Genomic DNA, 12,417 nt, shown 5'->3' on the forward strand with positions numbered 1-12,417 from the left:
TCTATCTTGTTTTCTCTCCCTCTCAAGATATTGGGTTCCATGCTGACCAGTTTGTAGCACGGTTATAATCTGGGGTCAGCATGCCTCATCTCCCATGTACCTTGTATAAACACATGTCAGTGTACCCTCATTTGGATTTTTCGTCTCTCAACTCTCAGACTTTAGAGTCTTTGATGCAGGTGTGATATTCTGACTTTGATACATCTGTGAGATTTTTCTATTCCTAGTTTTTCTGCTTCCATTTGTCAATCTTCATCCTTCTGCATTACTTCTCTATTCATCTCTTGTTCAAAGCTCTCCACTTCTTCTCTGCAGAGTTTTCAGAGGATACTCACTCCTGTATGTATTTCACCTTGGTGCACTTGTCTTCCTTGGCATTTTCTCTTCATACTTGGCTCCTCTATTGTTGGGAGCTTATGGGTATAATGTTTAATAATGTGTGCCTACTCACATCTTATTTACAGGACCTGCATATGACCCCATTTTTATGTTGAACAGTTTGTGGAAATCTTTTGTACCCAGGGTGGAGGCTGCTAATTAACACTTCTCCTTTTCATCCTTGGTCTCTTATCTAATGCAATGTTTACCTGCTCCTGTTCCTTTTTTTTAGGCATTGGCAGCTAGCTGTTAAACCACTTATCACCAGACTTCCTATCACCAACATTACTGGTGGCTATCCTGTAGTTTCTGGCAAGGTTAGAGCACGTTTAGCCAAGTTTGTGCACCGATTTGATGATTTCTCTTCAGATTCTTGGGTGTTTCCTATCATTTTCTCCACATCCCATCACATTTCCTTCTCCTCAGAATCCTGTTTCTTGCCATTTTTTCTCCAAAGTAATTCAGGCTCTTCTTTTCAAAGCCACTGTAGAACCTGTCACTCATCCTTTTCCAGAATTCTATTCCAAGTTGTTTGTAGTTCTCAAGAAAACCAGGAACTAGCTTCCTGTTATATATTTTTGCCCCATGTCAGCCATTTCAGTGACCTTCATTTCACCATGGAATCCTTCCTTACTTTTTTAATGAGCATTTACTCTGGCTCTTTGAAGGACAAAGGTGGTTGTCTCAGATGTTTACATCTACATCTCTATTTCCCCAACATCCAGAAGTTACCTTCATTTTGTCCATGAAGATTGAGTTTGTTAAATCAATGCTCTACTGTTTGGTCTCGATATGGATGCTTCTCTGATTTGTTAGGACATGATTATGGATACCCAGGATATCACCAGTTGTTGGTCTTTGGGTCAAGGCAGCTTGTTATCATTCACTGGAATCTGAATCATTTTCAACATTTAATACAAGACAAAGTGGTCATGATCCATTTCAACAATTCGACCATTGTTTTATATATCAATTAACAAGGGGGCACCTGTTCACATTCATTTTGTTTTTGAACATTAGAACTCCTATCCTAGGCCCACTCATATTACACAAGCCTATTTGTATATTGTGTTTCAGGTGCTCTGAATCTTATTACAAATCCATTGTTTCGTCAACATGATTCACCCCAACAGGGTGTTCCTTCGATCCTTTGGTGTTTCAGTGATTCTGCAATCAGCGGGATACTCCTCTTCTAGGAAATCCTTGAGTTAGTGGTGTCCTTTGTCCTTTATCATCATACCTATGTCATCCTATATCTAGATCAGTTTTTTTTCTCACAAGACATTGGTGGCTCATGAAATTAATGTCACATTCACACCAATCTTTATAACTGCCACTTCCCATTTGTATTCTAACTGTAATCTCAACTGTCTTCTGCGTTCTGTTCATGCTCTCCTTTGTTAGATTTCCTGCATGTCTTCTTTCTGTGGTTCCCATTTGTTTGTCCATTGAAACTCTTCCCCTGACTGTGATGTTTCCCCTACCACCCTTATAGGTTGGATTCACTAACTTATCAGATGAGCTTATTCTTCTTGTCTTCCAATTCCCACCATCTTTTCCAGGTGTCTTCTCATCAGATCTGACATCTCACACTCTCTCTGATTGCTCATTTCCATTGTGCATTGGAGGAAATTATGTGCACCACACCACCCAACTTCATCTTCACTTATCTTGTAGCTATATCCTCCTCATCTGGATATTGAATACTGCTTGTTGCTGTACTTCAACCTAGCTCATATTTCCCACATATAGCTTTGCACAAAATTTAAAAAACAAACAAACACAAAGCTTTCACACCTTGGTTCAGTTGTGGGTGGGTAAGTTTTATATATTTCTTTGTTAATTTCTAGGTTCACTATTTTACATGTTGGATTCTGTTCTGTGGCATGTGATGGCTGTCCATGTATTCTAGTTTATAAATATGCACTATATGACCTTCAGTCTGTAATTATCACTGTTGAGATGTGGTATTTCACAAGACTGCTTGTGTGTTTCCTTAGGGTGTTTTGTCTTTGTAATTTAGTCTGTCCTAGACTATTTGAAATTATGGGCTATTATGAGTTAAACAGTGTCAGATAGCTATTCATCCCTCTGATTTTATTAAATAAATTGGGACCTACCTGCTTTTAAAAATAGGTTTTTATAATCATCCATTGCACTTTCTCCAATGTTGTGTTCTTCCAGATTCCCCACCATGTTTTTCCCCTCACTTTGAGTAGAGCATTCAATTCCTTGTCACTTAACAGTTCGTAGCTGCTGTTGTGGTAGACCATAGAAACATTTTCCTGAGTGTGCTCAGTCCTGTTCAGTTGAGAGTCAGGTAGTGATGTTCTGTCAGTGTAGATTAAGTGAATCATTCTTTTACTGTGGATCAGACCTAAAGTACTTGTAGTTTTGGACTGAAGATGATCCACCAAAGTGTAGTTCACCTTTTTCAGCTGAGACTCTTATCCTACTGTCACCTGGATGTTGGTTTTCAGGAGGCCTGATGTTAGATTACAACTAGATCATCCAACATACATCTTCATATATGATTAGCAGAGAGCACTTGTCATACAGCAGACTTGATATTAAATTCATATTGCCACCTGGTTTTGGATTTTAGTGAACCATCAGTTGCATTACCTCTTCCTACTATCATGTGGATGCTGATTTCTCAGTTAGCCTGGTGTGAGTTATGCACTAGGTGTGTGTGTACTTGCCTTGATTGGGATGGCAAAACAAAAGCTGTTTTTCATTCTGCTTCCTTGTCTTAACATGCAACATATTTAAGAACAACAATGGGCCTCTTGGTTCATCTCAGCTGCCACATCTTACAAGCCAAACTAAAAATATGAAATAAATAAATAAAAAAGAATTAAAACTAACCCTTATATATATATCAAGTTTTCTATTAAACCACTCAAATTTACTGCCTTCACAACATCGAAAAGCAACCCATTCCATAACATATTCATTTTATTTCAAAAATAAAAGTGTCTTAGCTGAAGAGAGCTTATATTTTGCTTAAATCTATATTTGTGTTCTCTAGTTCTGCAATTCTCTCTGTTAATTATGAAAAATGTTGATGCAAACATTATCAATTCCTTCTACAATCTTAAACACTTCAATCAGATCCCCTCGAACTCTTCTTTTTTTCAAGAGAAAACAATTTAATCTCTTTTCATATGACAACCCATCCATTCCAGGTACAATTTCAGTAACCCTCCTCTGAACCCTTTCCAATAATTGATGTATTTCCAAATATGGCCAATTCAGAAACATATGCAATAAAATTATATCCTCCTTTGTCTTGTATTCAATATATCTGTGGATAAAACCTAAAATCCTATTTGCTTTACCACTAGCAACAGCACACTGCTTGGATGGCTTAAGAAATTGATCAACCATTACACCATTATCATTATTCCTGATTTCAGTATCTTCAATATCCAGAAAAACAAACTTAATACAGCAATGACCATCTGTACCTAGGTGTTCTCCAACTGCCACTTTCTCAACCATTTCTCTATTAGAGATTGACAATAAATCTGAAATAGTATTATTTCTAGTATATTCAATTGGTGAAGAAATGCATCTTGAAAATTTTCCAGAAACCTTTCTACCTCATGGTTTGACTAAAGCATTTCCCAATCAATACATCTGAAATCAACTATAATTATGGTTTTATTAGTAGCTCAAATCTTAATCTCACTGTTTTCACCAGTTTCATCTGGTGGTCAGTAACAAATCCCTACTAAGATTTTTCACTTGATATCCACTAACAGAAACCCAAATGAATTCAATCTTCTTGCCATTATTCTTCATATTCTCAACTTCATGAGAATGTAACTCGTACTTTACATATAGAGCGACTCCTTCCTCTCTCTTTACTACTCTGTCCCTATTAAATAACCTACAATCATTTATTGCAAAGAAATTTCTGTCATCAAAATCATCTGAATTTACCATGTTTCCATTATTCTCATAATATCAAAATCTTCTTTTCTTACCAGTGGCTTAAAGTCTTCATATGTACTCTGTATACTTCTGACCTTACAAATATTAACAATTAAGCCTATTTTTGTGACTACGTTTGTACTGACTTCACAAACAAAACTTTTCTCCACATCTCAATTGTGTTTCATTTAGTTTATCTTTACACTCACCACTATCTCGTCCTAGTTTAAACTTCCCTTATAGCCGAGTTAAGAGCCCTTGCAAACATGCTAGACCCTTTCCTACTTAAGTGTAAACCATCCATTCTAAAAAGTTCCCTCCTGCAACTGAACTCATCCCACGTGTCCAACCAGTTAATTTGCTCATCCTTGTACTTATTAATTAGCTCCTCTGATTTACTCTTCCCTATATTGTTAGCCTCCACTTGCATAACAGAAACTGCATGATTGCCAGTCTGCTTCATAATATCTCTTGCTCTGTCAAATATTCTTTCACCTGTCCCCCGGGGTAGCATAATCTAATGTTTCTTTCCAGTTACCCCACAGACTATTTTATCCACATGCTATGTCATGGAATCACCTGCAATTATAACCTCTTTATGTTCATAATCCATATCCTTCTCTACTGCTTTTGCTTTCCCTCCTTCCTATTGTTCCTTGTCTACATAATCCAAGGACTGAAATTTGTTACTCAACAGAATAGGGTCTTTACAATTAAACCTATTACTTTTAACCATACTGATACTCCTTCTATCTTCCTGAATGTCATTGTTCATCTTAGCTGATGCTTATTGCTGGAGTCATCTTCTCGCATAATCATCAGTATGGCTAAATTACAAAACAGGACCATCGCTTTATATGTAAACAAACCCTCCATGGTCTCCAGATCCAAAGGCACCTGGACCCATGGTATGACACGCTGGAGTTTCACGTCTCGTCCAAAGCATACACCAGAACCAGCCACTGGTATCTTGCTACCATGACCTTTTCCATTAAGGCATGTAAAACCACCAGCCCAGATGATGTTGGACCCAGCCTGACTGATATGATATCTAGAGGAATGCTGGGCATCATGCCAAGATTATCAGTTAAACTCTATTTCCCACCTGCAAAATATTTATTTACTTACCATCCAAAATGGATTTATTATTGTCTTAAACGCATTCTACAATCCTGAAACTCTCAACATCTTTTCTGAACGTTACTACTAGAACTCATCACCTGTGTGAAAACTGATGATGGACAGGGAAATTAGTGAGAGGGGGCTGAGTCATAGTATACACAACACTCATTTGGTCTCAGGCCTAGAGGTGAAATGGAAGAAACACCCATTACTACTTCAGACCAGATGATTAATACCCAATGCCACCAGGTTTTGGTCTGGAGTTGACTCACTGATTACAGTCTGGTATGCTCTAACCATTCTATACCATTTGGCATGTCCGATCGAGTATTGGATCTGCCCCTTTTCTGCCTGAATTAGTAATTCATACTTTCACAATGGGCAATGAGTATACCTGGTTCAGATGTGGTGAGGTCTCCCACAGGTACATTCCTCATCATGTCTTATGCCTTAGACATTCTTCTAATGCTTTTTGAAGTGTGCTTATCTAGGTAAATTTTGTGCCAGTCATTTCACCATGTCAGTGTGGAATTCTACCTATTATGTGAATAGAGGTATTGTATTCAAAATGTATTTCCAATAGATTCTTACTTCCACTTGTACTTCCCACTCTTCCTCCCCTCTTCTAGTTCTTCTTTGCCTAATCTCAAAATGAAAATTAGGTTCTACAATATAGATGGAGTCATGTGTGCCAGAAAGGTATTTTGCACTCCTATTAGTGGAGAGTTGTTTCATGCTTAGTTGCATGTTATAGGTGAAAGGATGAAGGCTAGTGGGAGTAAACAATTTGTGCATATAGAGTGCAGCACTGAATGAGAAAAACTATTATGTGTGAAATAGGTAAGTATCTATTTGCATATACATTTTCAGTTTAGGAATATTATAAATTTGATTAGCTGTAATTATGATTCAGTTAGTTTCCAGTTTTGCTTTAAAAAGTAGCTTTCTATGATCAAAAGATGATAATAACACAAATAATTGCATGGTAGTTAATATACATTATCATAATTTGGATCACACATTTGATATAATTTGGAACCAGGGATATAGTGATATGTAAGCACATTGGAGTATTGCTTCTGTACTTGAAATTGAAGCAGAGTTCTGACACTTAAAAAACTAAACAAAAAAGTTATTAATTTATACTTGAATTAAGGATAAAGGTGATCTTATTGAAGATTATGAGTTTATCCAAGAAATGAGTAAGATAAAGGCACTTGATAAATGAATGAGAGGGCACAAATTTAAGATTTAGAAACATATTTGCTATACTCCAGTTAAGACAGTTTTGTTGTTCTAAAACAATTATTGATTTATGTAATGAATTGTCATCAGCAGCAGTTGAGGTTAGCATTTTTCATGAGATTAAAGAGGAATTGAGGATTTCAAATTAAAGTGTGTTTAAATTTTTATCTTCCTCAATTGTGGATGGGCAAGTATAGCCATGAAGTTCCAGATGATTCATTGTTGTCCATATGTTGTAACATGTGGTGAAATAGTTTTTTAAAAGTGTATATGTGTACTTTAGATTACAAAAACTGAAATTAATTTCTGTTAATAAGTGTGTTTATATAGAAAACAGTTGTGTATAATGCAGCTGATAATTACTATTTTTTAATAATTAAAAATACTAAAGAGTACATTTATTATCTTCAACAGCAGTGTTTATTGGAACATAATGTACAGTTAAAAAGTTATTATAGTATAGGAGTAAGAATAAAGGATTTATTCTAATTATTCTTACACATACACAAGTTTGTTATACATATCACTCATATCAAATAATTATTGCATTCATCTTACAGTATAACATTACTATTATAAAAGTTGTATGAATCAATCCAAACAAAAATTTTACATTTTACATTATATTTGTAGTGTTTTTATATTACTTGTATAAGGATTTCTGCTGCATTATAGACCTGAAAGCTGATGCAAATCATACAACATCATACTGATGTAGTTTTTTAATGAAACTAATGTTTTACAGATACTATCTCTGTGATGTCTGGATATAGTGATGTTATTGTCTTGAGACATCCTGAGCATGACGCTGTTTCTGTATGTAGATACTTTGATCTTTTTGTTAATTCCAGCATTGATATTTTTTTTTTTAGTTTGAGCAATTTAACATTTTGACAGCTTATCTGTTATGAAAAGAACTGTTTTATGTAGGTTGTAAAAAATAATTGTTTCATATTTATATGAATTTCAATTAGAGAAAAATTTGTTGAACTGATAATATTAAATGCTTTATGCACATAGCTATATTTTTGGTTAGGGTTTGGATTTTATCAAATACTTTACAAAAGTGTAAAAGTACCACCACAAAATTCTATCCTTAGTCTTTTTTTTTTTTTTATCCACAACATTATAATTGCCATCCCATCCTTTATGTTCTCTTTCCACTAATCCTAATGCAACCTATCTGATATCATACTTGTCATGACCATTTTTATCTTCATGTTAATTTCTTTTGCAAATTATCTTTATGAATTATGCAAAAAAACTGACTTGCTGGTCCTGTGGATTTAATTAAAACAAACTTTATTTTATTCTCAGTAATATTAACTTTCCCTTCATTGTAAAGGTTATTACAATTTAAATGAATTCAGTTAATAAAATCAAATGATTTTGAAAGTTATTACTGTAAGTTCTCTGCTTCACCTGTTATATTTGTTTTTGTAGTAAAATTAAACTTTTGGATAAATATTAGTACAATAAAACAAGTGTAATTTTAAAATCATGTTAGATAGTGTATAAAATATACAGTGAATTTAAATGTGTGGTGAAGTAACTACTGTTAATGATTTATACTGTTACTTATCTCAGTATACTGTAGATACTGTAAGCTGACATGAATTGTATTTCTATCGTGAATTAATTAAGGTTCTTTTTTTTTTGTCATAGCGAGCTGCAGCTATGTGTAGAAAGCCAGTGATCAATGCTGGTGATGGAATTGGGGAACATCCTACTCAGGCACTTTTGGACATTTTCACCATAAGAGAAGAAATAGGAACAGTAAATGGATTAATTGTAAGAGCTTTCTATTGATACAAGATTTTTATGGTGTTTGTTCAGCCAGTTTGCATATCTAAAACAAAAACTAACTTATACTTTTATTACCATTACCACAATGTGAAAAAAAAAATTGTGTTGGTTAAAATATTTCCAAACCAATTTTGTTAAAACACACATAAATCTATGTAAAGCAATATTTTCTACAACACATTATTCTTATAGTTATGCATTTCTCTCACACAAGGTTTGTTAAAATGCTGCCATAATGGATAACAACTGCTTCTCTGGCCAAACAGCTTCACACCTATGCATGCACAAGCTATCTTACCCATGCATCTGCCTTAGATGTTTGCATGCTGCTAACCTTGAGGTAGCTCCTACTTAATCTTATGAATTTTTCAGAATTTATCTCTCAACAGTCAGAAATAATCTACTGGAATACCTTGTTTGTTTGATTTGTTTTGAGTATTAGTTTGTCACATGTGAAATGACTTTAGCCTTACAATCTCTTTCTGGATAATCTTTTATGATTTGTCCCTTTCCATATACTTCACTTATGTGTAGGTAGCCCATAAGCTTGATCATTGGGTTCAGCTTTATGCTCGTTAAAAAGAAATTTATTTGGAATTTGGGTAAAACTATCATGAGTGGAGCACAATATCCATCAATTTGAGGTAGTTTATGTGTGGAATAAGAAACTCACACAGAGACCACTGAATACAAATCAAATAATTTGTTTATTTATATACTGTTGAATGATTCATTTATATCGAAACTCTCAAGGTTATCTTAAAACAACACTAACTCTAAATTATTGAATTCTTCACTTTGAAAAATATAGATGTTCATTAATAAGACCTCCTGGTATGTTTAATAACACAGGTATCATTAGTTAAGTTATCAACTAAATTAACACAAGAAATTCTCTCAATCATAATCTGTAAAACTGTATCAATAATTGTAAGACATCTTTCAGTAGTTCCACTGTAAGCATTATAAATTCTATTTTTTACTACAGTTAGTATTCTTCACTCTTTTTCATTGTACATTATTGAATCTTAAGTAAAACACTGTTAAACTACATCAGAAATAGTATACGTAGAACGAGATCTTGCAGCAAACTTCTTGTAGACTCCGGATTACTGTCATCATCTTCTGGAGTCAGATCATGTCCTTGGAGCTACTCGATAAGTGCAGAGAACTCAATGTTTAGAGTCGGAAACACTGAATTATGTACGCAGTTTTTACAATTGCTCAATACGTTTAGTAGATTTACTTTCAACAGTAGTTCTGTTAACTCGATAGGTACATGTGGGATCTTCCAGCAACAAGTGAACTATTCCATCAGACTGCAACCAAATTCCACTTTGTTATTTGTCCTTACAGAACTTATTTCTCTCCCTTATCTAATATCTTTGGCAAAATCATCTAAGACTTGGAAATATAGAGACAAACCATGTAACTCTGGTCTCTTCACTAAGGAAAGGACATTGCTGTTCCTATAATTGTTTTTCGTGTGATATTGGCTCATTCTGTTGTGTGCATAGATGATTCTTTGTCTTCTGGGAATGTGGGAATCACTTGAATCCTTCATGTCTTTGGAACAAGAACACAAGTGATCCTACCATTTTCCAAGTGATCAAGAATCATATACACCTATTTGGTGGTTTTTGCAGTTTTCATAGTGGGGATCATTCTTTGACATTATATGATTATTAAGTCAGGACACTACTATGATTTGGGTTCCTCTACTGCCATCTTGTCATCCAGACTTCCATTCTCTCTACAAATGCGTTGCTTCAGGTATGGGTTACTTATACCAACAACCAGGAATACTGATGTTACCAAGATCATATTTTGATCTTGGTCATGTTCAGTGAGGGTCTTGAAAGCTATGTTGCCTGCACTAATGCCTTTTGAAATGTTTGATGTTAACACTTATTCTGAGTTCTCTTTGAAGGCAAATTTTGGTTCAGTAAATTGTTCATGGCAGGGGTCCATATGCAAATTGGTCCCATCCTGGATCCTTGGATGAATACAATAGTTCCACATCCTTCCCATAATTCTGGGAGCAACTAGAATGCTCCTTTCTGACTTTGTTGATGAGTGAGGATAAATGTTCATAATTCCAGACCAGATGAGTTCTGTTCCTTTGATTGAGTAAGGGATCCTACAGAAAGGACAGAGAGACTCATCAATAGAATGCTGAATAAACCAAAGAAACAAGTCTTAATCAATGAAAAACTAGCCAAAGACGTAAGATTTAAGGATAATTTCCCTCCTCAGTTCTACGGACTACCTAAGGTACACAAACCTAATATACCTCAAAGGCCTATCGTCAGTGCTTAAAACTCACCTTGCCATCAACTGGCTACTTTCCTAGTACCTATCTTATCTTCACTACGAAGAAACACAGAACATCACATTCAAAACTTGACAGATCTCATAGGACAACTAAAAAACTACATATCAAATCCAAGTTTGAAGACACAGATCTATTTACCAATGTTCCAACCTCAGAAACCCTTCACATCACCAAACAATGAATGCTGAATGACAACTCTCTACCAAACAGAACAGATATGAAAATAGATGCTATAGTGGAACTAATAACCATTACCTACAATCAACCTATTTCCAATACAACGAAGAATTCTGAGACAAACAGATGGTCAAGCCATGGGATCACCAATCTCTCCAATCTTAGCAGACAGTTTCATGGAAGATTGTGAAGAAAGAACCCTATCATCCACACCTATAAAACCAAGTTTCTATAGACATTATGTCAATGGCACCTTTATTATTTGTCCCTACAGTCATGAAAACGTACCACCTTCTTAAAACATTTCAATTCTGTAGACAAAAGAATCCAGTTCACTATGGAACTAGAGGAACAAAACGATATACCATTTTTTGACATACTCATTAGCAAACAAACAAGACAAATCACCACAACTGTATACAGAAAACCCACCCACATGAACAGATACCTACACTTCCAGTCCTATCATCCAACCTCAATAAAATGCAGTATGATCCAATGCCTAAACAAGAGAGCAGAAAACATTTGCGATAAGACATCCATTGAAGCAGAAGGCCAAAAGATCATAGAGTTTTAAACAGAATGGTTACACCTCCTCCTTCATCAGAACCTCCTTGAAGAAGACCACGACAGAAAGAAAAGATCAGAAAGTCATCATTGCTACCACCATTTACCTACCATACCTACAACATTTCAGTGAAATATTCAAATGCACAGTCAAAAAATTCAAGATAGAAGTCTGGTGGAAATCCTACAATACCTTAAGGTTTATTCTGGTAAAATACAAACAGTGATCTACCAAAGAGAATCTGAAAAATTTCATCTATGAAATTCCATGTTCCTGCAATGATACATACATTGGAGAAACAGGAAGAAAACTCATGACAAGAATAAAAGAACATAAAGATAGTACAAGACTAATGAAAACACAAACTTCAGCCATTGCAGAGCACGCCACATCAACTGGACACAGAATAAACTGGGAGAAAACTAAAATCATTGACACAGATAAATTCTGGAAGACAAAAAAAATCAAAGAATCATTTTATATTAACACTATTAAACCTTCACTTAAAAGAGATTTCCAGATTAGAGGTGAGTGATCTGTGGCTGCCATTGGTTGAATCTACAGGAAACCTCTCCTCCAATCAGAAACAGTGATAATTCAACCAATCATAACACACTCTCCACAATCCACCAGGACACTATAAAAATCTGACAACACCTACACACAAATTGACCTAAAGAAAAAAGGTAGAAGACTTTTAAACGTCGTGTTCTACACTTGTGTCCCAACAATTGGCAGTTGCCATTCATTCTACAAAGTTTCATCAAGGTATCCAAAATTCTACCATTTGAAGCCATGGAAGGAGAAGGTTTGTCTTTCTGTATTGTGTACTGTTTGTCATGATTCC

The 12,417-nt window shown here is 35.0% G+C and overlaps 1 protein-coding gene across 4 annotated transcripts in view; it reads left to right on the forward strand.

Moving 5' to 3' along the window:
- r (carbamoyl-phosphate synthetase 2, aspartate transcarbamylase, and dihydroorotase rudimentary) overlaps positions 1 to 12,417 on the forward strand; it is a 271,962-nt gene that overhangs the window by 231,800 nt on the left and 27,745 nt on the right. For all 4 annotated transcript variants that reach the window (XM_076473756.1, XM_076473755.1, XM_076473753.1 and 1 more), the window contains exons 40-41: positions 7,430 to 7,500; positions 8,350 to 8,475. In XM_076473756.1, coding sequence (XP_076329871.1) covers positions 7,430 to 7,500; positions 8,350 to 8,475 — 197 coding nt within the window. The remainder of the gene's footprint in view (positions 1 to 7,429; positions 7,501 to 8,349; positions 8,476 to 12,417) is intronic.

The sequence above is a fragment of the Tachypleus tridentatus genome, chromosome 12, assembly GCF_004210375.1.
Source record: "Tachypleus tridentatus isolate NWPU-2018 chromosome 12, ASM421037v1, whole genome shotgun sequence".
In the NCBI taxonomy this organism is placed as follows: Eukaryota; Metazoa; Arthropoda; class Merostomata; order Xiphosura; family Limulidae; genus Tachypleus; species Tachypleus tridentatus.